Source organism: Artemia franciscana, chromosome 18 (genome assembly GCF_032884065.1).
Source record: "Artemia franciscana chromosome 18, ASM3288406v1, whole genome shotgun sequence".
Lineage (NCBI taxonomy): Eukaryota > Metazoa > Arthropoda > Branchiopoda > Anostraca > Artemiidae > Artemia > Artemia franciscana.
The window spans coordinates 18,400,723-18,427,811 of NC_088880.1; the positions used below are offsets into that span (position 1 = coordinate 18,400,723).

Consider the following 27,089-nt stretch of genomic DNA (forward strand, 5'->3'; position numbering starts at 1 on the left):
ACGTCATAACTTAGAGAGGAGCAAAGTTAAACTCTAATTTCTTTAGCAATCAAAGAACTTATAAACTTTATGATGCACATCTGATACCATTTCTCTGCCGCTATCCCAAGTGCGAAAAACCGAATGTTAAACTTAGCTCAAATCACGAACAGAAATGGGTAGAAACACAATCACCCTTTTTGGCCCCACGCAAGAGTTCTACGAAGCTTTCCAAAATGAAAAGTCATATTCATCAATCCGGCCAAAGGTCCACACTTTCCGTAGAAACCGCAGAGGTTAGACCCTTACCACTTTCTAGGGATAAGCTGAAATCGGGGTGTTACGAACATAAAAAACGCAACAAAACCAAAGTGTTGCTCTCGCAACACAACTGATAAGACCCCATATGCTGATAGTTTGGCTAATGATTTTTGTTAAATATGGTGGTTTTGAGATTAGAATTAAGTTACTGAGACTAAGAATATGATTTTGAAATACAGGAAGTACCTAGCGATCTCAGGAAAACTCTAATTAAATATATCTATGAAAAACATGATAATAGCGAGTGTGGTTATTGTAGAGGCATTAGCCCTATTTCTGTAGGAAGCAAACTAAAAAGCATGATGATACTTTGTAGACTTAGAGGTGTTGTAGAAACTTCTAAGAAAAGAACCATGTGGCTTTAGGATGGGTAGAGAATACGTCGACCAATTTTTCACTCTTGGATTAGCCAATGAGAAGTGCCTGAGTCATCAAATCCCTTTAGTCCTCAGTTTTATAGATTACTAGCTGTTGATGTGGCGCTTCGCACCACACCAACACCTAGTTGGAGGGGGCGCTTCGCGCCCCCAAGACCCCCCGCGCGTAAGTCGTTAGGCGCCATAGTAGTTGTGTCCCTGTGTCCCACCTGTGAATATAGATTGATATATATATATATATATATATATATATATATATATATATATATATATATATATATATATATATATATATATATATATATATATATATATATATATATATATATATGTTTTAACTACATAAAACTTGCGAATATTTGACATTCTTCGCTGTCCCCTTGTCTGTGCATATACAAAGCCATATATACTTATAATGACGTCATATGCAAGCGCTCTTTTTACAAACAAACAAACATGCATACATACAACTTATTTTTATATAGATAGATAGATAGATAGATATACATATACAATACAAATTAACTACGTAAAACTTGCGAATATACAACGTTCTTCGCTGTCCCATTGTCTGTGCACATAAATAGATTGTCAGGTTTACCGACCCTCGAACATGCAACATACAATTGTCCATGGGAAAAACAATCTGTATTAAGATGTATACCGCATTTTTCTAATGATTGCCCTTGAGCTTTGTTGATGGTGATTGCAAAAGCTAATCGAATTGGGAATTGCAATCTTTTAAATTGAAAAGGCAGATCCGTTGGAATAATGGGAATGCGAGGAATAAGAACAGCCTCACCCTCGAAAGGCCCTGTCAAGATTGTTGCCTCTATTACGTTTTCCATTGTTTTTTTGACGGCAAGTCGCGTGACATTGCAAAGCTTTGGTGGGTTAATATTTCGTGACAGTATTATTGGTACGCCTATTTTTGGAAACCCTGGGAGATCCAGGGAATTTAAGTCAGATGGATAATTAAACGCTTCATTTGGTTCCAGAACTGTGTCGACTGACTTGTAAAGGACAGCCCGGTCTCGAATCTTGGTCAAAATAATATTGCTGATTTCGTGGACGTCTTTATTCTTGGCTGCCAGAATCGCTCGTTCATTTAGCCATTTATGATTTTTATAATTGGTTAGAATATCCGGAAATACCTTTTCAACCAATTCATTTTTGGACGTCACTAAAATACAGAATTCAGAAGGCAGTTGTATACGTCCTGAAATTGAGTCTACTGGGAACTTTCCGTTTCCAATTGCCAGCAATTGATCTGAGAATGTTTGACCAGAGTCATCGCTTTGCAATCGGACACGCATATTTGTAGTTAATTTTAATGTCTTTACGTGTGCCCATAAATTAGAATTTTTCAGACAAGCATTCATTCCGTCTGCAGGGGTTGATCTAGGTATTATAGGTAATGTGTGCCTGAAATCTCCCGCAAGCAATATTAATGTGCTGCCAAAGGGTTTCGTATTTCCTCGCAAATCTCGCAATGATTGATCAGAGCCTATAGCGATTTTTGTGCCATTGTGCACTCATCCCAAATAATAAGTTTACATTGCTGCAATACTTTACACATCCCTGATGATTTGGAAATATTGCACGTGGGAGTTTCTGTAGAATGCAAATCCAGAGGCAATTTCAAAGCGGAATGAGCAGTTCTTCCACTAGGCAGCAACGCTGCGGCTATTCCGGACGACGCAATTGCCAACGCTATGTCATTTTTTGATCGTATTGATGCCAGAATCAATTTTATCACAAACATTTCACCAGTACCTCCTGGTGCATCCAAAAAGAAGATTTCTCCAACGTTGTTATCGACACAATGCATTATCTTATCATAAATGTCCTTTTGCTCAGACGTTAACTTATAAATATTATTTTGTACATACGACAATAGATCACTCGTGTTGTAACTTTGTTCACGATCCAATTCTTCACATGTCGAAACAGCAGCGTTACGATTAGGTGAAGGCATTCCCAAATCCTGAAGAGGTTTGTTTGCCATACTTAAGCACAAATCTTCAATAATAACTAGAGTGTAGTTATAAATTTCTGATACTACCTCAACTTCCGGTTGATAAGGAAATTTCTGGAAGCGTTATTATCTGAGTTTCGTTTGCCTAGTGTGTTGGCTCAATAACTGAGGTGAGTTTGAAGCGACATTATTTCTAATAATTGAAGTTTTGATATGGATCCTAATATACAATTGGATGGATCTTTTCGTACTATAATGGTATCAACCCGACTGTTGATTATTAATAATTGATTATGACTGCAACCCGCAAGGTATCATTTTTGTAATGCAATGATCCTGAGTACATCTGTTTTCCATTACCGGGCTTGCGCACAGATTCGGGCCCCCACACTCCTATCCCTGACCCAATGTTCTCACCAGGGCTCCGAGTCCCCATCCAGAGCCCCAAGTTTCCTTACATGACTACAATGCCTCTCCCCAAACGTTTTGCCCCCTTTAACCTTTTTTTTATTTTTCAACTTTTTTCTACGCATTTTTTTGGACAGAAGTTATTAGGACATTGCAATTTTCTTGGGGTGTAGAATTTTGTTGGAACTTCGAATTATTTTAGAACTGAAATATAATTTTTATGAATATCATTTATGACTTAAAAATTTTTATGGGGACTTAAAATATTTTGGGACGCTGATAATTTCCTGATAAGTTTTTGAGAATTTCGAGAATGTTGCGTTATCAAGAATTGCGTAATTATTCATGTTGTCAGTGCAACAATAGAATACATCCTGTGACAGCCCTCACATCTAGTCTTTTGAGACAGATACTGTTGCAGCCCATACTCCTATGTATTGATTTGAGTTGCTAATACCTTTTTTTACATCATTCCACGAGCACGCTTCCTGGTTTCTGAGAATTTCTTGGCTAGTTTCCGATAATTTCAAAATTGATACGTCATATGGTATTACGTAATCATTTATGTTGCCAGTGAAACAAAACCATATATATACTGTGACAGCCCTCATGTTTGGTCTTCTGAGATAATAACTGAGCCAACAACATTTTTACCTTCTAAACAGTTTTCCATTGATTTTATGAGATTTATAATTTTTGGACTATTTTGTACTTAAAATGTTTGGGAACTAGAATTATTTTGGGATACTGAGAATTCCTTGTTATGTTTCCAGAAATTTCAAGAATTATTCGTTATCTGGTATTGCGTAATTATTCATGTTGTCAGTGAAACAAAACAATACATCCTGCGTCAGCCATCACATCTGGTCATTTGAAACACGGATACTATGGAAGCCTATACCCCGATGTACTATTGGAGTTGCTAGCACCTTTTTGGTATCATTCCAAGAATATAAGTCATGATTTCCGAGAGTTTCATGACGTGTTTCCAAGAATTTCAAGAATGATGCGCAATCCGGTATTGCGTAATTATTAAGGTTTTCATTGGAACAATAGAATACACCCTGTGACAGCCCTGACATCTGGTCTTTTGAGATGACAACTTAGTCAACAAAATTTTTAGCTTCTAAGCACTTTTCGATTACATTTATGAAATGTAGGGTTTTTTCTAAAGAGGGACATATTACCAGTGAAACAATACAAAACATCCTGTGACCGACCTCACTTCTGTTCTTTTGAGATAACAACTAAATCAACAATATTTTTTTGCTTAGAACCAGTTTTCTATTAATTATGAACTGTTTGGTCTAAAAATTTTTGTGACGCTTAGAATATTTTGGTATATTTCCGAGAATTTCAGGAATCATGCAATATCTAGTATTGCGTAATTATTCAAGATGTCAGAGAAATAGTACATCATGTAACAGCACTCACATCTGGTGTTTTGAAACACAAATGCTGTTGCAGCCCACACTCTGATGTATTATTGCAGTCACTAACACCTTTTTTGGCATCAATCCAAGAAAATAAAACCATTTGGTATTGTCTATTCATTCATCTTGTCAGTGAAACAGTACAATACACCCTGTGATAGCCTTCACATTTGCTCTTTTGAGACATAGGTTTTGCTGCAGCCCAGACTTCGATGTATTAAAGGAGTTGCTAAGACTTTTTTGGCATCATTAAAAAAATATGCATCCTGGTTTCCGAGAATTTCTTGTCATGTTTCCGAGAATTTCAAGAATGATGCGTTATTTGATATAGTGTAATGATTCATGTTGTCAGTGAAAAAATAAACTACATCCTGCGACAGCCTTCAAATTTGGTCTTCTGAGATAACAACTGAGTCAATAACATTTTTACCTTCAAACAATTTTCCAGTGATTTTATAAAATTTATGGGTTTTGGGACTTCAAAGTATTGTTTCACTGATAACATGAATGATTACACAATAATAGACGAAGGGTAATTCTCGAAAATCTCGGGAACATTCCAAGACTTTCTGGGTGCCCCATAATAATTCTACCCCCCCCCCTCAAAAAAAAGAAAATTACATTAAGTCAATGGAAAACTGCTTAGAAGCTAAAAATATTGTTGACCCAATTACTATCTCAAAAGACCAGATGTGAGGGATGTCAGAGGATGTATGGTATTGTTTCACTGACACCATGAATGATTACGCAATACCAGATAACGCATCATTCTTGAAATTATCGGAAACAAACCATGCAATTCTCGAACATCAGAAGGATTACTCAATACCAGATAACGCATCATTCCTGAAACTTTCGGAAATATGCCATGAAATTCCCAAAAAGTTCTATTCATAATTTTGAATCCCAAAACCCCATAAATTTCATAAACTCAATGGAAAACTTCTTAGAAGCTAAAAATTTTGTTTACAAGGGTGTTATCCGAAAACACCAGATGTGAGGGTTGTCATAGAATATATTGTGTTGTATCACTGACACCATGAATGATTACTCAATATAACCCAGATAACTCATTATTCTTGAAATTCTCGGAAACAAGCCATGCAATTGTCAGAAACCAGGATCCATAGTCTTGGAGTGATGCCAAAAAAGTGTTAGCAACTCTAATAATACATCGGAATATGGGCTACTGTTTCATTGTTTTGTTTCACTCACAACATGAATAATTAAGCAATACCAGAAAACGCATCATTCTTGAAAATTTTCGGGAAAATACAAAGAAATTTTAGGAAACCAGCATGCACATTCTTGGAATGATATCAGAAAAGGTGTTAGCAACTCCAACAATACATCGGAGTATGGGTATCTACGTCTCAAAATACAAGATATGAGGGCTGTCATATGATGCATTCTATTGTTTCACTGATATCATGAATAATTACGCGATACCGGATAAAGCATCATTCTTGAGATTCTTGGAAACATATTAGGAAGTCCTTAAGTCCCGTAAGTCACCAAAAGATTTCAAATAAATTTAAATCCAAAAATTATATGTTCCAAAATAATTCGAAGACTCAAGAAAATTCTGTCCAAAAAAATTGAGTTGAAAAAAATGACAAATTTCGCAGTCAAAAAGAACGGTTGATGGGGCAAAAGTTGTGGAGAGTGGGGAATTCATCCCCTTGAAGGGGATTGTGGGGCCTGAAATAGGGAATCAGGTCTCTTGTCAGGGACATTGGTACCTGGATGGGGATGTGGGGACCGAAACTCATGTGCAGGCCGGTAATGGAACAAATATGCTAAGGACCATTACATTACAAAAATGACACCTGGCCGGTTATAGTCATAAACAATTATCAATAATCGGCTCGATACCATTATAGTACAAAAAGATCCCTCCCAATTGTATATTAGAATCAATATCAAAACTTCGTTTATTAGACATCATGTCACTTCAAACTCACTTCAATTATTGAGCCAAAATACTTGGCAAACGAAACTCAGATAATAATGCTTCCAGAAATTTCTTCATAAACCAGAAATTAAGGTAACATCATACGTACGACTTGTTGTATCAATTGAATGGTTTTGCCGAGAATATATTGTTTCCAGAAAATGCTAAGACTTTCCTGAAAAGCTTTTAGCTGAATACGAGGGACTATCAACTCCAAATAATGGGAGTACTGGCCGCTTAAAGTAATGGGATATGTGTTCTGTTAAAGTAATGGAATACGCGTCTAGTTGATTGGGAGTTAAAGGCTATTTCTGTATTGGGAGTTAAAGGCTCTGTGTGTATTGGGAGTAATAGGATATGTGTGTATTGGGAGTAATAGGCTATGTGTGTATTGAGAGTCATTGAGGGGATACTACTCATGTGGACCATGAGCATTTCAGATGCATATGCTTTAAATATATCTGATTCTACTACTATTATTAGATATAATTTAGTTGGTGTTGGCGCTTCAAATTAGCTTCAATTAACGTAGCTTAAAAAAAGAAATTAAGCTAACTTGGGGAAATGTAACATGGCCGATATAGTAAACTGCTAACATAGGTTAATCGAATCTAAGGTAGTGAAGCCCAAAATCAACTGTGATTATGTTCACATGTTTTTCTTACTATATGAAAACCCGTTTCGTGTGTTTCAAAAGCTAACTTGAGAATATGTAACCTAGGTTAGAATAGTTAACAGATAACTTAGGTTGAACTAACGTAGGTTAATGAAATTTAAAATCAACCGTTTGATCATGTTCTTCTGCTTTTAGATTTTTCAAAACTCTTTTCGTATGCTTATGACTTTAAAAAAATCTTTTCGTTTGTTTTCAAGCTTATGATTGTATGTTTCTGTTGTTGTTTTTTGAAAACTATGTTCTCAAAATTCTGAATTTAAAAAATCTATTCGTACGTGCTCACGTGTTTCTGACATTCGTGAGTATTCACTTGTTTCTGACCTTTTGAAAATTCTGTTCGCATAACATAGCAAAATATAAAAAAACAACCGTTATTGTGATATCTCTTGATGACTCTCCAAATCTAGATTGGTCACTTTGATATTCTGTGTCACATATACCGTCTGTGCTGCACGCCGGACAGCCAGCTTCGCATGGGATACATAGACCATTTAAAGGATAAAATCCTGTCGTGCAACGCGCTTCACATGTGCCCTAGAACAAAAATTCAGTCACCGATAGAAGATATACGAAAATGAACAAAAACAGCAGGTACTTTCAAAAATACAAAGAACAAAGAACAGCCCTATAGGTACTATTGACTTTAGGAATATTGTGCCTTCCTGTAAATGTCGGGATCACGTAGTTGGTGGTAGCGAACTATAAGTAAGGAGTGAATCAGAGGCTAATAACAGGATTTTGATAACAACTAATTTATCAAAAAGATTTGACTTTTTATGGTGGTTCCAAATATATTTGGAACCATTTTCGAACCAAATATATTTGGTGGTTCCAAATATATAACCATTGAAGATCACATAACTCGCTTCAGCGTATCGGAGAACCCAACTGTAATGGTTGCGAGCTCCTATTTATAAAAATGCAGAATTTTGCAATTTTTTCCAGAGGAAGATCACTGATGCATGTTTATTAGTTACTGTTTTCCTCTCTCTTTTTTTCCCTAGGTAATCGTACCAAATGATGGTCCTAGAGAGTCGAGAGAGGACTCATTCGAACATAAATTAAAAGTTCAAGTGCCGTATTTTAAGTAACCAAAAAGATTGTGAAATGGGAGAGTGGCGTTTCCTACCATTTTGTGGTGCCAAACTACAATTTTTCCCTAAAAAGGACCTTCTGTTGCTATCAACTGAAAATATCGACATAGTCGATTAATTTAAAAATATCAAACACCACATATCGAACTTCCCACTTTCAAAGGAAGTAATGTCGCATGGTGGCGCACTAGTTCCTAAAAGGTCACGTGATACACGCAAAATGTATGGTCAATACTGATATTTCTTAATCCTTGAACTAATTAAGTTGACTCAGTAAATTTCTCGCGAAGTTGTGTTAAACGACGTATAATTGAGCATCAGCTTATACGAAGGAGGAACGCTGATTCATTGTGCAGGCGAGGGGCGAGAGATGCCTAAAAGAGCCAATTTCAATACCCAAATTGTCTAACTCTCCATGAACCTTCACATAAACATCAAAAGGGGTATGAAGGAGGGAGCAGCAATCAACCTCTCAATTTCCTTCATTTAGGAAGTCTGATTAATAATGATGCAAGGTTTGATATTTTTCTTCTTATTACACAATATTTTCTTGGCATTAATTTAAAAGCTTTCTTTTAATTAAAGTTAAATGTTTCATATCTCATAAAATTATGAAGGAAGGGTGGTGGGTCACTTTGTTAGAGGAGGTCGGGGCAGAGACTTCAGAAAATGCATTGCAGTGTCCCAGTTAATCCAATTTTCATTGAGCTTTTAGATAAATACAGAGTAAGTTTTGGGGACGGAGAAGCTAATATTTATTCGCTCTCGATTCCAAGGAATAATTTTGGTCTAAATCCTTATCATTGTTGCAAGGGGTAATAGTGCCCCACTCATTGTAGAAAATGTTTCTACGTAGCAGAAAACATTAATTTCACATGCCTGCCGGCACAGAGGTGGATACGATGAGGCAGGGCATCATGAGCCTTGCCATAAAATTCCGAGGTGGGGGAAGGGGTAAGTGCTACGATGAGCTTTGTTTGCAACGATTTTGAATCATAACATTTATCTTTCCCTACTTAATAATTAAAAAGAAAACTCCACAAAACAAGTTTTTCAAAGAAAAGTTGGAAATGAAGTAAATAAAATGACACAAACACCAAAAACAAGGAGAACAATAGGGATTTTTTAAGACAGTGGGAAATAAATTAGAATGAATATTTCGGCCCTATGTCCAAGGGCCGTCCTCAGCAATACAAATAAGAAAAAACAACTTACAAGAGGATAAAATCAATAAAACTAAAATGAACAGTTTTTCAAAGCAGTCCTAGCATCCTTACCTAAGCGAAGTTCAACCAGGACTGATAAATAAATTGTTATGAAACGAGGCAATTCAATGAAATGAGAGAAAATGATTTAAAAACAGGTTTTGAATGCCAGCCTAGCTTTTACGCTGCTGATCTTATAGGTCTATTTGTGACAGGTTCTGTGTTAATATCTATTGGTTTTTAAAATATTTCGTAAGGTCATTTTCAATTAAATTTGTGTATAAAGCATTTAGTGAATATTCTCCTAAATCCCTATTTAAGGTAATATTATTATTAATATTAAGTCTCATTTCCATTGCTTCTCGAACTACTTGCTTTATGCCTAGATCATTGCTAAAAATGGCGGATTCTTCAAAAAGTATTTTGTGGCTAGGATTTTCGAAAATATGGCTACTTAAGGCAGAAACAAAAGAAAGAGAAGTAATATTAGAATTCAGAGCTTTGGTGATATCATCTCTATGTTGTTGTAGGCGTTTCTCGAAATTCTGGTGGGTTCTCCCTACATAGAATTGGCCCCATTCGCATGGTATTTGATAGACACCTCTTTGGCGAGTAACTGGAGTCTTATCTTTACCAGAATTTAGGAGATTTATGATTTTCAAATTATTGGTAAATACAACATACAGATTATTTTGTGTGCATACTTTTTTAAGATTTTTAGTGATTTTTGGGATAAATGGGAGGTAAATTATGTTTTGGGGCTTATCGGGATTTTCACATGGTAAATTATCGTTGATTTTATGGGAGTGTCTTTTCACTCAACGGTTAATTGTACTATTAATAAATAAAAGAGGATACCCATTTCCAAAAAGTATGTCCCTGATAAAATCTAGTTCAGCTGTGATGTAGGAATCAGAACAAATATTCAGGGCACGATCTACGAGAGATATTACGATACCTCTTTTAACTTGTGGGGGATGGTTTTGATTCGAACCACCTATCGGGAAGTGGGTATCCTCGTTTATTTATTAATAATAATAATAATACTAATAATAATAATAATAATAATAAAAATTCTGGTGAAGATAAGACTCCAGTTACTCGCCAAAGAGGTGTCTATCAAATACCATGCGAATGTGGCAAATTCTATATAGGGAGAACCCACCAGAATTTCGAGAAACGCCTACAACAACATAAAGGTGATATCACCAAAGCTCTGAATTCTAATATTACTTCTCTTTCTTTTGTTTCTGCAAAATTCATTAAGAAACCTTACGTACGCCCTTGGTCACTTCAAATACAAATGTTGTTTGAAAAAAGAAAAACGAAAAATTTGCTCCCCTAGATATTGAAAAATACACCCCCCCACCCACACAGTCATTTTCATGAATGGTATCTGTTTTCTTTATCCTTGATACAATTCTGTATTTTAATTTCTGTTCGTTGGGGCTTTGTTTATTCAATGATAGTAATTTTTGTTCATTTTAAGTTTGAATCAAACAGTTCGTGGTAACAAACTGTAGTAAGGAGGGACCGGCCTCAATAGAAACCAAAACTCCAAAAAATGGAAATTTGTTACTAATAAATACATCAAAATAATCACATTATTATGCTGATTTTAAATATATAGGCTTCATCAAATTGATTCTTACCTGTCAAAAGTTACGAGCCTGAGAAAATCTACCTTATTTTGGAAAATAGAGGGAAACACCCCCTAAACGTCATAGTATCTTAACGAAAATCACACCATAACATTCAGCTATTAGAGGACCCTATTGTAGAAGTTCAAGCTCTTACCTACAAAAATGTGGAATTTTGTATTTTTTTTTTGCCAGAAGACAGCTCACGGGTGCGTGTTTATTTGTTGTTTTTTTCTTTATTTTCCTCAGGGGTGATCGTGTCAACCCAGAAGTCCTAGAATGTCGTGAAAGGGCTCATTCTAACGTAAATTAAAAATTCTAGTCCCCTTTTTAAGTGACCAAAAAATTGGAGGACACCAAGGCCCCCTCCCACGCTCATTTTTTTCCCGAAAACGGATCAAAATTTTGAGATAGCCATTTTGTTCAGCATAGTCGAAAATCCAAATAAATATGTCTTTGGGGTTGACTTACTACCCCACAGTCCCCGGGGAGGGGCTGCAAGTTACAAACTTTCACCATTGTTTACATATACTAATGGTTATTGGGAAGTGCACAAACATTTTCAGGGGGATTTTTTCTTGTTGTGGGGAGGGGGTCGAGGTCAGGGGGCTACTTTGGATGATATTTCCATGGAGATTTTATCGTGGGGGAAGAAACTTTCCATGAAAGGGGTGCAGGATTTTCTAGAATAAAAAAAGAAAAAAAAATATGAAACAGTTTTTTCAACTGGATGTAAGAAGCAGCATTAAAACTTAAAACGAACAGGAATTATTACGCATACGAGGAGGTTCATCTCCTCCTAAATAACTCGCTCTTTACGCTAAAGCAATTTTTGTCATTTCAACTATTTATTCTACGACCTTTGTGATTCATGGGTCATTCTTAAAGAATTGGGATAAAATTTAAGCTTTAATGTAAAGAGCGAGGTATTAACGAGAGAACCTTCTCATATCTTTACGTAATAAAAATATACTCGTTATGTATATTTATTACTAACAAAAACGATCGTAAAAAATTAAAACTTCTAGTTGCCTTTTAAGTAACCAAAAATTGGAGGGCAACTAGGCCTCCTCCCCCACCCTTGTTTTCTCAAAATCTTACTATCAAAGCTATGAAAAAGCCATTTAGCCAAAACAAAATTAATATACAAATTTCGTTTTACTTATTCATGTGCGGAGAGCTAAAATCAAAATATGCATCAATTCAAAAACGTTCGGAAATTAAATAAAAAAACAAGTTTTTTCAACTGAAAGTAAGGAGCGAAATTAAAAGTAAAAACGAACAGAAATTACTCCGTATATGAAAGGGACTGTTCCCTCCTCAACACCCCACTACGCTAAACTTTTTTTATTGTTTTAAAAAGTAGAGTCGTATGAAAGGGTCAAACTTTAGCGTAAAGAGTGGGGCGTTGAGGAGGCAACAGCCCCTTTCATTTACGGAGTAATTCTGTTCGTTTTAATTTTTTATGTTGCTCCTTACTTTCAGTTGAAAAAAACTTGTTTTTTATTTAATTATAATAAGAATTTATTTCTGCTTCTATTAGGTTTTTATATGTCCCTTTATTTATCTTTTACTTTTTTTTGCCGAAAAGGTTTTGTTGAATTAATTATTTGGAAAAGGGGATAAACTTTTTTTGAATTCACGCAACACAACTGTAAAAGTATACGAAAAAAAAAATCAATTCAAAACATTGAAACATTTGTGCTTTAATATGTCTCTCAGTGTAATTCTTTCATCTGGATCCTCGTCCAAACACTTACTTAGCAGGTCTTTTACTTGTGTCGAAAAGGTGGGCGTTATGTTCTTTATAACACTTCTAACGCTTTTCATAACTAACGCTTCCAATGCTTCTTCATAACTAACCGCGTATGGTGATATGTGTTTTGCGAAGACATTTTTCCCAGTGAGAAGGCCAGCCAAAACCAAGCCCAAGGACCAAACCGCCACAGCCTCAGGTTTGTATATTTCTTCGCGTAAAAACTCAGGCGGTAAATAAAGTGTCGTGGCAACAAGATTCTCTAGAGCCCTGTCAATATGTGTGGCACTTCCAAAATCAATTAATTTTATTGTTGCTTCGGGGGTAATAATAATGTTTTCTGGCTTTATGTCTCTGTGGATAATTTTACGATTAAACAGTCTTAGGACACACTTACAAACTTTTCTGAAGATGAAAAGTGCCTGTTTCTCACTAAGTCCCTGTTGACACTTAATAAAACTATTTAGGTCCAACGACTTTTCAAAAAATTCCGTGACAAGCCAAAATTCATCACCCATTTCAAAGGAGTCGATAATTTGAACGAAACCATCTAGACCTTTGATTTTTCCCAGTATCTCAATTTCCATAGGAACCACTTTTCCCCTTTCGTTCACAGTGAAATCGAATATTTCGCGTTTCTTTATTTTCTTAATGGCTACTTTTCCACCGCCAGATTTATCTGCCCCAAGATAGACTTTCCCAAACGTTCCACTTCCAAGCTGCTGGTCAGTAACAGAAAAGCGACTATCAAATCGATGTTTTTCTTTCATGGTGAGCGAGCAGATTTCGTCTAAATCCATGCCACTTTCATCAAAACTAGCCCCGATCTGGCCAATGTGGCCGCAAAGGTCATAGTCAATTTCTTCAATTCCTTCTGGCTCAAAAAAAGAGGAGTAAGATTTTTGAATTCGAACAGCAGATACTCCATTACTTAGCCCAGGCATGATCACTTCTTACTAAGAAAAATATAGCTTTATAATATTTTGTTATAGTATCTTCATATTAATTATAACACTTATCTTCTCGTTAACATCATCTTCACAAGACAAGTAAATAATAATTATATACGACATTTAAAATCTCCAAAACACTCTTAAAATGTCAATATTAACTTCACAATAATTATGCAACAATTTTCTTCTTCTTTTTTTAAGTTAAGTGTGAGTTAGCTAAATTTGTTTTTGGGTACACATATATTGATATCCCCATGATATCGTGATATCACGAGGGTCTATTATAACACATTTGTCATGCATCGAGAGAAGATATCTCTAATAATACTATAGGTGACACATCGCTCTTTACTTATTTCTTAGTCAATTTTATCAGCCATCGCTCTAGTCAATTTTTTTTTCTTTAGTTTTGGTTACTATTGGTCACCCCTTACTTACAGTTTGTTACCACGAACTTTAAAAAAAAGGAACATGCTCAAGGAAAAATCGTATCTAAAAACACGCGAAAAGTAGGGAATCATGGGAAAGGTAGTAAGTAAATCGGAGAAAATCTTCTGAGAATGACGTCATTGTCTGACCCATGAAAGAATAAGACAGTTCAAAATGCTAATGGTAATGACGTCATTGGTCGCTTCTTAAGAACAGAATCAAGTTTTGAGACGCTTTGCGGCAAGAACGTTATTAATTGACATATCTAGAAGTAGAGGCTAAGTTCGAAAGTCCTTACTATAATGAAGCTCTTTGTAAGCACACACTCCGTAAAGAATCCAAAAGGCTTGAAGCTTGTTTGATTGACAGAGAAAAATATTGAGCAAAATAGGTGAAAAATAAGTTTTGGGTGTTTTCACTTTTAAACTTCATTAGTTGCTTAAAAATTCTTTCCTATATAAATTGAATAATACTTACGTATTGGGTCAGGTAGAGTCCCCTACGGCAGCTTTGACAACCTTTAGGCCCAGAGTATACGCACTCGCCACATGACACATGACATTTTTTGCAAATCCTACCATCTTGGAACCAACCACTCTCACAATGGCGAACACAACGATGGCCCTGAATCAGTCTTGTTTTATCCTTGCAAGAATCACACCGCACAGAGCGACTATTGTTCTGGGTTAGGTGGCACGAAGCACATGTTCCATGACAAGCTATAAGAGTCAAGAAGATGGACCTAAGCATTGAACAATCAATATGACGACATTCTATAAAACACATGGTTTATTCTGTTTTAAAGTTCCAAGTTTTCTTTTGACATTGAGGACAATCAATTATTATTCTTCTATATTTGTTTTTAGTATCAGGACGCAATCAGAAAACAAAACGTTATCTTCTGTTTCAAATAATCTTCTATTCAGAGTAAGTTCCAGATTGTTAGACCTATGGCCAACGTTAGTAAACCTATGAAAAAGCCGTACTTTTTCTGTATCTGAAAGCAAGCCACCGTTAAAAAAAAATATAAGGTACTGACAAAGAAAATTTTTTATTTATTTACTCCCAAAAAATAAAAATTCAATGAGAATCAAGGTTTGAACTTGAGACTCACCTGTCCAGTTATCTGAAACAGGTGGTTCTAGCCCAACTTTGATAGGGCTCATGGCTGAGACTACCGAGACTGACATGTTACACGAACGAGACTGATAGACCACGTTCGCCCAACTGCGAGTTCAGTTTATTCTCTTCCGAAAACTGTCTAGTCTCATTCTGCCCCACCAGAGACACTATTTGAGGAAGGGCTATAGAAGCAAAATCTTCACAAAGAGCCAAAGAAGCCAAACGCTCGTTAGGGACCAGAGAAGCCATACTCATATGAATAAAAGTTATCAACTATTTGTTAAAAAGGGGAATATGTCGCTAAAATGACACCAGCGTCTTCTAAGACTTGGGAACATGTCGAGGGAGGGGAGAGGGCTAGGCACCCATCCCAATATCCCTGTTGTGATTATTTCCCTTAACGCAAAGTCTTTTACCTGGTCTTTAGTATTTTAGCAATTCCCTCTTCCCCTAAAAAAAAAACCGACTTGCCAGTTTGAAATTTATTTGAATCCTGAGCCGCTGAGAAAAACGTGAAACTTGGATGAAGTTCTCGAGCCAAACCACTTTCAGTGTCATTTTTTTGACGTAGTGCTCTTCATTAGATTCGTGGTTAATCTAATGACTTTGAATAGTTCGTGATGAATTACCATTTATAGGGAAGACTTTAGTAACTCAAACAGGTTAATTTTTTTCTCTTTTTTAAAATAAGACGTAGTGGTCTACCATTGTTTGGTTCTTAACTGGTAAAACATTAATTATTTTGCAAAGATGATACAAAACTACTTCAAAAATAATGACATGATGAAACATAAATTGATCATTTTTCTACAAATAAGGTTTCATGTATTTCATTACTAGACAACAAAACATTTGTTAATAGCAGCAGGGATTCAAGGCCTATAATTTTTGCTTTGATATACTACCAAGATTCAACATTTTTTGCTTTGTCATATGGGAGCCATAATTTTCTTTACGTTAAAACCTGTCCGTTTATGCTGCTACTTAAAATATACACAAAAATTGTTTTCTATCAGATTTTAGACACAACCACTTACGGTTACTTTCGGCGTCAAGACGTTTTCATTCCATTTTCATACCAGCCAAAAACAACAACAAACCTAGCACACTGTGAGTGTTTCTAGAAACTGAGCAAAGTAGAGAAAAAATCCAAAACAGGTTTTTTTTTGTATTTATAGTCCATTGGAGATATACACAATATATGAAAAGTGCGGTGATATGCACGCAAGGGAGACGAGGACTTTTTAGGCCAAATCGCAATCAGAAACTTCAAGGCCTTTTAATGATTTTTCATTATTTTTTTTTGTACTCAGGACTCACTTTTTGGGCTAAGAAATATCATTATTACGAAATTGACTTAAGATAACACCGTTTTTCTTACGAAAAATAAACAACGAAGTCGAGAATTAAAACGAACAAAAATTACTGCTTCGCGGATTACACAAGATATATCACCTTTTAGCATTTTATAAACTAGTGCCTTAGTGAAAACACAAAACCAAACCCCCAAAAACAGGATATTCTTTTGGAGGCAGAAAAATTCCGTGAGTAATCTTCAGGAAATAAAAGACTAATCTATAAGTCCCTCAATAGTCTTTCATTGACCATGATACAGAAAACTCTTAGCATATAAAGACAATTCTCTAAAAACTTAAGAAGCTCAGTTTTCAGCAAAGCGCTATATTTTAGAAATCTACGGATATTGGAGAGTGTCACGAGTCAGTTTACTTTTAAGTAAACTGAGTTAGTTTTGCACATACATCTTGCATAATCTGCAAAGTGGTAATTTCTATTCATTCTAAGTTTTTGCTTTGCTCTTTACTTCCGCGAGGATTTTTTTTTTTTAATTTTTACTCGTTTTTCCAAATGCACGCAATAAACCTCACTCAAAGGTCTTAGTTTTAATTTAGGCCATAAAACTGAAGAATCCAATACGATTTTTGTTTAAATAGGACATTAGTTGTAGCTTTTACTTCCTACCTCCCATAGACTTTCCCACAAGATACGCAACTTTGTCAAATAACTAAAAAGTCAAAGGGGTAGGTTGTCAACGTTATCTTTGAGAATTTATACATAATAAATTTAAGTATTTTGATAAAAATGAAAAACAAAAAAAAATGCATTTTTTTCATAAGGCAGATTTTTCAAAACACGTGTTTTTTAGTTTTTGCTAACTAAAGGGGCTGGGAGGTGGTTTGCAAGAGGAGGAATTGCAAACCTGTTTTCCACCAAGGAGAATTCAATAGTGCTCTAATTTTGCTTCCCAGTTATTCTTCACCAGAAATAGTGAAAAAGGACGACTTTAGTGCCATACGCCACTTTACGATGGAAATACTAAGACTAACTCAATAAGAGGCAAATGGAGAGAGGCAGTAGCTTTTAAATGAGAAATTAAACACCCCCCGGTAATCCTGCCGTAAGCTGCTAGCCTGACAGTAAAAAAGAACTAGTAATAAGTATTGAGATGCATGCTAAGCATGCAAAAAAAGCCTTGTGTTTCGGATGGGGGGGGGGCTCAAAACCTTCTGGGGGTTTCAGGTCATAGCAAATCGATTAGCCGTCGTAGAATTCGCATTCCCCGGCATTTTGCCCTCTTTCGGCAGAATTCATGTTTTGTGTCACAAAATGACATAACTACCAATTCAATTTGGCACCATCTCAATTGTTATTATTACAGGAAGATGCTTGATTTTATCAAAACACGGTTAAGAAATTAGAGCTTAGTTGTCTCGCGAGATTGATACCTGTTTTAGCGAAGCACAGTATTATCGCGATCTCCGCAGTTTGGTTAGTAAAAAATGGGCCAAATTAAAGAAAAAAAAAACACATTGTCGACTGAAATTAAAGGATGAAATTTTAAAAAGTACCAAACGAAATTATTGAACACTGTTCAAGTGCATAACTGGTAATATTTCAAGTGAACACCACATTCTACTGACAGGAAAAAAAAAACACAATAATAGTAAAAAACAACTTAACAAACACGAAGTAGCGTTGACTTTGATATAAACTTTTCCCGTCCACTTCGTATAAAAGAGATCTCAGAGAGCAACTTTGTAGGGGGCTCATTTGGTTGAGAATCGTAAATTCTAGTGTCTTTAAAAAAGGCCAAAACTGATTGGAAGAAAACCATCCCTCTCTTATGGAATTTTCGCTCCAGGAGCCCCCAATGGCATCGAATAAGGATTTTGTAACAGCAATTTTACTCTGAGTGCTCAAAAGGTCATAAAATTTCCCTTCGTGGGGGAAGGGTAACATGCCCGTGCAGCCAAGAGGGCAATGGTTACCAATTATAGAAAAGACGCATTCTTCACAGATATATTTTAATAGAATAGGCGGACGTGGTGCACCTTGTTACAACCTGCAATTCAACATTTTATTTCTTAAGCAGATAAACTGAAAGAAGTCGGGCTGTATAATTTGCAATTACTGATATATAGATTTTAACAGAAATAATCCAGAGGTTTAAGGAGCAGCTACCCCACATTATATCTTGGTTGGGCCTGGACATGATTTGGAAAACAGTCAGAGATTAAATTTATAAGAAACTAGTTTTTCAACTGAAAGTAAGGAGCAGCTTTGAAGCCTTACATGAACATAAATCATTCTTTATGAGAGAGGCTGTCTCCTCCTTAACACCTTACTCTTTACTCTAAAGTATGACTTTTGGTCTCAATTCTTTAAGAACATTTACTGAACACAAGGGCCAATGAAAGGGCCATGATGTAGTATCATCGTCTTTTCCCGTCTTTTACCTCACGGCTCTGTGCTAAGCCTTTCACTTTATCTAGTTTACGTGGACATGATGCGCTTTTATCTGCAGGTTGCATGCATTACTTCTTTTGCGAATGACACTGTGCTAACAGTATTTGTAAAATCAGTCGATGATTTAATAGTAAAAGCTAATGATGCACTCAAAAGATTAGAGATGTTTACAAGTTTAAGTTTGCTGTGTGTGAATGTAAAGAAAATATTTTTATTGACATTCTGTAGAGTGAGTGATTCTGCTGATGTAAGTAGTAAGGTCCTATTAAGTGAAAAACCTATTTTACAAGTTAAATCACTGCGGTGCCTTGACTTCCATATTGATTCCAATTTATCGTGGAAGCATCATTATGACATTACTTCCGCCAAAATTGCACATGGAGTTGGCATCCTCAGAAGACTGAAGCATATTCTGCCGGAACGTACTGTTCGCACGATATATTTTGCAATAATCTACCCGTATATATCATACAGATGTTTAGTTTGGAGCAGCAACTTTTATGTTAATTACGAGCGTGTGCAAATTCTACAAAATAATGCAGCAAGAATAATTGGGAAGTATGTAAAAAAATGCTAAAGACACCAGTGCATGCTTTAAGTCTCTAAGGCTACTCAATCTTGGACAAATATTGGACTATCAAGCGGCGGTGTTTGTGTTTAATTATGTGCATAATCTAGTCCCGGAAACTTTCAATGAGTTTTACCGTTTTAGAAGTTCTGTTCATGAGCATGATACAAAAAGATGTGATGACTTGGTTGTGGATATTCAATATAGAGCAAGATCTGATTTTACTTTGAAGTATCTTGGCCCTTCTGTATGGAATTCTCTTCCTGTGAGTGTTAGGGAGACTGAGAACCTCCCACAGTTTAAAAAAAAAAATTAAAAGAGTATTTGTTGGGAAATTATTTTTTTTATTTGGGGGGATTGGAGTGGGTTATAGGGCTGGAGGGAAGAGTAGGTTAAAGGGGTTGGAGTGGAGGGAGTTGTATTTTGATGAGGGTTGTTACCCTGGGGGTATTTGAGAGAAGGTGATTGTCCTTTTTCTTCTCTTTTCATTATTATGTTAATTAGTGTAGAATTCTTCGAGGAAAATTTATGTAGTTTTTTTTAATATTATTTTTAGTCTAGGATGTCTAGGAATGTTTATGTAGCTAATCGCTACTCGTTAGCAAAATTTAAATTTCCCCCTAGGGTAGTGATTTATATCTGTTATAGTTTATATTTTGTTTATTATGTAAATAAAAGTCAAAAATAATTTTAAGACGAAGGTTTTTCAAAGGACTAAAAACTTTCACTTAATGAGCGGGGAGTTGAGGAGGTGGCAGTCACCCTTATATACAGAATAATATCAGTTCGTTTTAAATTTTAAAGGGTACTTATGTGTTATACCAAACACAGTCGAGAAGTTTGATGAATGTAAGATCTGATAAAACCGGTTTCAGCCATAAAGACTAATGATGGGTGACAAATTGCAATGGACTTGTATAATTCAAGCTATATATTTATAAATTAGGGGGGAGGGATGGCCTGGGGGTAATTTTAGATTAGGTTACTTTACCAGCACCCTCCACCCTTCCCCCCTAAATGTGCAAATATATAGCCCATATTTTATTATTATATGTACTAAGCATTATATTTTCATTATATTTTGGTATATTTCATTATGATTAACCTAACTTCACTTCTTATGTGACTTTAAAAGGAGCAACCTTTTAAAGTTGCTCCTGACTTTAAGTTGATAAATGTTTTTTATAGTTTTATGAACACGATACTTATGCTTACGCAGAAAAAATACTCAATATTTCAACGTTCTCTTTTGTTGTTTATTTTTTTTTGAAATTTCTATCGAAATTTTTCGAAAGTTTTTTGATAAAAAATTTATCAAAGTAAAAGTATATAAAAATGAAAGAGGTAAAGCAACAAAAGTTACAAAAAAAATACACAAAACAATAGCCGACTTATGAAAAGTAAAATAGAAACTCCTAACATTCAGTTTTATTGGGTGATGTTTATGTGTTGGACGGACATTATTGAACATTATCGATATTTGTGAACTTGGTTATCAAACACAGATATATTTAAGGTTTTTTAACTCGTTGCTTTGTAAAGTATTGAAACCAAGATTAGTGAATTCAAATCAAATTCCTATGAGCATTATTGAGAAAGGCAGCAAGGGTTGAACATTCCTGAGTAATACTGATGTTTTTAATTTAATTTTGAATACAAAACCGATATATTTGACAGCTTTATGCTTTACAACTATAAGAAATTAAAGCTATTTAAAAAGTGTGCAAGTAGATAAGTAAAATCACTTCCGGTAAACATAAAAAATAAATAAAATAATAATAAAAACAGAAAATCGCATCCGTTCTAGGAGAAATAAACATTTTTATTATAGTAGCTTCAAATACCGGCTCAATGGGTACTCAGGCAAGCTAAATTTGACGGTGTATTTGTATAGCAATTGTCTCCTTTTTAAGGAGACAATCCTATAGACATATAGGATAATATGCCATAATTTAATTTATGACATATAAACATAATTTGACGGTGTGTTTCTATAGGAATTGTATTCTTTTTAAGTTGCTTTCTTTCTTTTTTTATAATTATGAAAACTTTCTTATGTACAAATAACTTGGGATGTTTAACTTTAAACTCGAAACAAATACATCTTTGGAATAAAAAGCTGATCCAGTGTTATCAATATTTAGGTTCTTCTGCTTTCGCTATTGATCGCTATTTACTTAGCATTCCTTGCTATAAATTAATAAAAAAAAAGTTTTTCAACTGAAAGCAAGGAGTGACATAAAAAACTTAAAACGAACAGAAATTACTCCGTGTATGAAAGAGGCTGTTCCCTCCTCAGCGTCCCGCTTTTTAAGCTAAAGTTTGACTCTCTCTTTCAATTCTACTTTATAAAACAGTAAATAACTTTAGCGTAAAGAGCGGGACGTTGAGGAGGGAACAGCCCCTTTCATACACGGAGTAATTTCTGTTCGTTTTAAGTTTTAATGTCGCTCCTTACTTTCAGTTGAAAAACTTGTTTTTTTATTTAATTTCTGAACGTTTTTGAATTAATGCATGTTTGATTTTGGCTCTCCGCAAATGAATAATTAAAACGAAATTTGCGTATTAATTTTTTTTTTCCTGAATGGCTTTCTCTTAGTTATCATCAGACGATTTTGAGAAATAAGGGGTGGGGAAGGAGGCCTAGTTGAACTCCATTTTTTTGGTTACTTAAAAAGGCAACTAGAATTTTCAATTTTTAACGAACGTTTTATTAGTAAAAAATATACATAACTTACAAATTAACTTACGTAACGAACATCTATATTCGTATATTTTTATTATATAGATGAGGGGGTTTACCCCATCGTTAATACCTCTTTCTTTACATTAGAGCTTTAATTTTGTCCCAATTCTTTAATATTGACCCCTGAATCACAAAGGCTGTAGAATAAATAGTTGACATTACTAAAAATACTTTAGCGTGAAGATAGAGGTATTTAGGAAGAGATGAACCCCCCATATGCGTAATGATATCTGTTCGTTTCAAGTTTCAATGCTGGTCCTTACTTTCAGTGAAAAAAAAACTTATTCATATTTATTTTTTCATTGTTTTTTTTTAATAGTGCTAGAAAATCCTACGCCCCCTTCCTGCAATTTCTCTTCTCCCATGACAAATTCCTCCAAAGGCAGATCCTCCTACGTATCCCCTTCCCCTCAACCCCCTTCCCCAACCAAAAATCCCCCTGAAAACATCTGTACACTTCCAAATAACCATTACTGTATGTAAACGCTGGTCAAAGTTTGTAACTTGCAGCCCCTCCCCCGGGGACTGTGGGGGAGTAAGTCAGCCCCAAAGACAAAGTTATTATGTTTTTCGACTATGCTGAAAAAAATGGCTATCTCAAAATATTGATCCGTTGACTTTGTGAAAAAATGACCGTGGGAGGGGGCCTAGGTGCCCTCCAATTTTTTTGGTCACTTAAAAAGGGCACTAGAACTTTTAGTTTTCGTTAGAATGAGCCCTTTAGCAACATTCTAGGACCACTTGGTCGTTACGATCACCCCTGGGGAAAAAAACAAACAAATAAACACGCACCCGTGTTCGATCTTCTGGCAAAAAATCGATCTTCTAAGTTCCACATTTTTGTAGATAGGAGCTTGAAAATTCTACAGTAGGGTTCTCTAATACGCTGAATGCGATGGTGTGATTTTAATGTGACGTTGATGGTGTGACGTTAAGGTTCTATAGCTTTTGGGGAGTGTTTCCCCCTATTTTCCAAAACAGGCCGAATTTTCTCAGGCTCGTAACTATTGATGAGTAAGACTAAATTTATTGAACATTATATATTTAAAGTCAACATAAAAATCTGATTCTTTTAATGTATCAATTAGTATCAAAATTCCGCTTTTTTAGAGTTTCGTTTACTATTGAGCCGGGTCGCTCCTTACTACAGTTCGTTACCACGAACTGTTTGAAAACGATTCGATTTTTTTTTACTCCAGCCGAATCATATAGAAAAATTATTTGTGGAAAACTGAAAAGGGACCATTAAGGAAAAAATTTAACTCGTACTACCCCTTGTAAGGGTCAAAACCTATTAGCATGCAGCCAACCAACACCAATTTTCCAATGATTTTCCCCTTCTCTGCTCTATTTTCTTTGGTTTCCTCGTAATTACTATATAGTCCCCAATTTCCTGGGGGGAGCATGACCCCGCCAGTGGGTGACCATGTCAACCATGGAAATTTCTGCATACTTAAGATGGCTTTATTTTGGCTCGTTTTTGGCTTTGAAATTACGTTTAACATTTGTTTGAGAATCGCTTTTTTTAAACTTTATTATTTTAATCAGCCTAGTTAAAGAAAAAGAAACTAGGCAACCTCTGCCAAACTCAATTTTAGCAGGTGAAAAAAAGATTATGAGCACTCAGTCAATAATTAAGATATTCGAATGTCAAAGAACATTGCTTATTGCCTTCATCTTACACTACAGGCATATTTGGATCTTATGTTAAATACATTTTTCGACACATAAGCAAAACCAAATAACAAAGAAGGAACTGTTTGCCATTTAACATGAAATGGATACTCACTGTATACTTTTGAGGCCATATTTCAAAAGACCGTGTAAAGATGACGGGTTGTGTGATAATGTCTGCCATAAAGAACAGTTCTTCTTAATGTAGATTCAGTTATCCAATGCTAATAAGGTCCATTTAAAGATGTATAATTTTCTTAAAGTGTAAATGAAAGCCAATTGTGAATATAAGATCTGAGCTGGCTGTCACATTACAACATTTTAATTACATAAAAATATGTACAGGGAATTACATATCCTTAACAGCGCTCAAAACCCAAGCCCCAAAAATATAATGCCAAACAAACGTGACTTGTAATTATTTTTCATTTTATTCCGAAAAATCTAAGATAAAGAATCCCATTATAAAAGGGATTACACAGTGTTTGTCTCATACGGACGAGATTTCTTGCATCTTGAACTTCCAATTTTGTTTTAGCCTCTACAAAAGAGAGAGCGCTTCCTCGACAATACTGAATACACGCTGCGGCTAGCAGTTAAAAGTCACCACGGTATTGCGAGTCCAGCAATATACAGGTCAAATTGTCTGTAACTTTGGCTTTAAACTTGACCTTCGTGTCTCCATTCTACAAAGAGAAAGTGGCCGGGCAGCTAAGCCTTACCAGGGCAGTAAAGGGCCTCTCAAAACCCTTTGCTGGCAGAATACAGTATGGCAATTTATTGACCTCCCAGAATCGAGTGGCGTCTGAGATTTTTGATAAAGAACGTGTGTTGGCTACCCTGACTTAACCTCGTTTACACGGTCTAGTATGATATGGCCCGGTAAGAAATGAACACGCTACTTTTTTCAGCTTAAATTATATGATGATAGATATATTACAAGAAGGCGGTGCCTGGGAAATATTGAGTACAATGCTGTAGCTAGTATTTCGAAATCGCCTTAGTGTTGCGTCTCCAGCAGCATACAGCTCATATGGGCGAATTACTCCAGGCTCAGTAAAGGTATAACTCAAGTTTTTTGGGGGGCTACTCGGAGAAGAAATAGGTCTACAGAAACAAGTCCGAAGCCCAATAGCCTGCATTCTAAGAAATGGCAAACCACTGAAAGGGGTCAAAGGTCTTAGCTCAGTGAGTTTGAGCAGAGCGCTTATCCCAAGTGTGTTTTTTCCTCAAATAGTCCCCAAAAAATGGTCATGGTGTTACACTTTAAGAATATCACTATAAATCATGCAAATACCGAGCATTTATTAGCCTAATCTTAGTTAGTTATAACCATTGGCTTAACGGCAAAGACATTTCTTTGACGTTATGCCAGGTCAAGGCATGTCCCTTTTTCAATCACTTAGCTTATATGAGTACAGGATAGAAAACAAGCATACATCACTTACAAATAAGAATGTTAAAAGACAGTAACTTATAAAATATCACCCTATTCATTTAAATTAGTGAAGTAGTCTGAATCCGGCGATGAGCAAGGAGGAAATTTTGAGATTGGCGGCACTTCTAAGTAACACAGAAATACGCAAATTACGTGGAAAATATAATTTGTAGGGAAAACCCACAAAAATTAAAAAAATTTGTGAGAGAAGTATTGGTCCGAAGACCCCACCAGCGTGCGTCTTCAATCTGACTTTCTGTCCTAACTAAATATGTTGTATGAGTTATTTATACAATTTTCCTTAGATATTGTAAACGTTGAGATTTCGGCCTGTGTTCGTTTTGTTTAGTTCCGCATATATGAAACTCCATGTATTAGACAACGACTACCAAAAACATAGTTTACTTAATGAAGACATAAAATTTTGATAGTTGAGCGCCGATATAATGAACAGGAAATGACATCTACTTTAATTCCTTATTTGGACTTTTTGGCAAAATAATCAAACCATAACGACCCCTTATTAAAACTGAGAAAACAAACAATATTTTATTCCTTCCTTTAAGTAATCAAACAGTTCGTGGTAACGAACTGCAAGTAAGGAGTGACCTGGCTCAACAGTAACCAAAACTTTAAAAAACGGAATTTTGATACCAATCAAACAGTTCCTGGTAACGAAATATAGGTAGGGAGCGGTCCGGCTCAATAGTAACCGAAACAATAAAAAACAGAATTTTGATACCAATAATTATATAAAAAGACTCGGATATTTATGCTTATTTCAAATATTCAAGTTTGATTAAGTTTGTCTCACCCCTAAAAGGTATGAGCCTGAGAAAATTTGCCTATTTTTTTAAAAAAGGGGTAAACACCCCTAAAAGTCATATAATATGAATGAAAATCATACCATCAGATTCAGAGTTTCAAATAACCCTACTGTAGTGGTTTCAAGCTCCTATCTGCAAAAATGTGGAATTTTGCATTTTTTGCCACAAGAAAGATCAGTTTTTTTGTTTTTGTTTTGTTTATTTTTTTTTTATTAAGGGTGATCATATCCACCCAGTGGGCCTAGGATATCGGGAGATGGCTCATTCTAACGGAAATGAAAAGTTCTAATTCTCTTTTTAAGTGACCGAAAATTGGAGGGCAACTAGGCCACCTCCCATGCCAGTTTTCCCCAGAATCATCCAATCAAAAGTTGGAGATAATCATTTGTTCAGCATAGTAGAAAGGCCCAATAACTGTGTCTTTGGAGATAACATGAGCCCCTACTACCTCTGGGAAAACGTCTTTAAGTTATAAAATTTGGCTATTGTTTGCGTATAATATTTTTTATTGGAAACTATGCATACATTTTTCAGATGGGGAGGAGAGGACGAATTTTCTGCTGGGAAGATTTTGCACGGGGGACAGTTTCCAGGGGGTGAACTATTCAGGGTAAATTTTATACTGGGGAAATCCACCAGAATTCTTATATGAAATTTCTTTATGTCTTACTTTCTCTTTACTGACTCAATTCCACACGTGGACATGTTAAGGGTAACTGTCCGGGGTATAATGGGGGAATTCGCCA

At 35.5% G+C, this 27,089-nt stretch overlaps 2 protein-coding genes across 4 annotated transcripts in view; both read right to left on the bottom strand.

The window, feature by feature from the left end:
* Positions 1 to 27,089, bottom strand: part of LOC136038701 (extracellular matrix organizing protein FRAS1-like) — a 196,884-nt gene that overhangs the window by 141,238 nt on the left and 28,557 nt on the right. For all 3 annotated transcript variants that reach the window (XM_065722012.1, XM_065722013.1, XM_065722014.1), the window contains 2 exons: positions 14,681 to 14,922; positions 7,496 to 7,660 (listed from right to left, as the gene is read on the bottom strand). In XM_065722012.1, coding sequence (XP_065578084.1) covers positions 7,496 to 7,660; positions 14,681 to 14,922 — 407 coding nt within the window. The remainder of the gene's footprint in view (positions 1 to 7,495; positions 7,661 to 14,680; positions 14,923 to 27,089) is intronic.
* On the bottom strand, positions 12,603 to 14,142 carry LOC136038361 (serine/threonine-protein kinase pim-1-like). Its single transcript, XM_065721433.1, has one exon. The coding sequence runs from the start codon at positions 13,763 to 13,765 to the stop codon at positions 12,743 to 12,745; it is 1,023 nt and encodes a 340-aa protein (XP_065577505.1). The 5' UTR covers positions 13,766 to 14,142; the 3' UTR covers positions 12,603 to 12,742.

Excerpts from the sequence above, each read along its gene's own strand:
- LOC136038361 (XM_065721433.1), bottom strand. The coding sequence starts at position 13,765 with ATGCCTGGGCTAAGTAATGGAGTATCTGCTGTTCGAATTCAAAAATCT.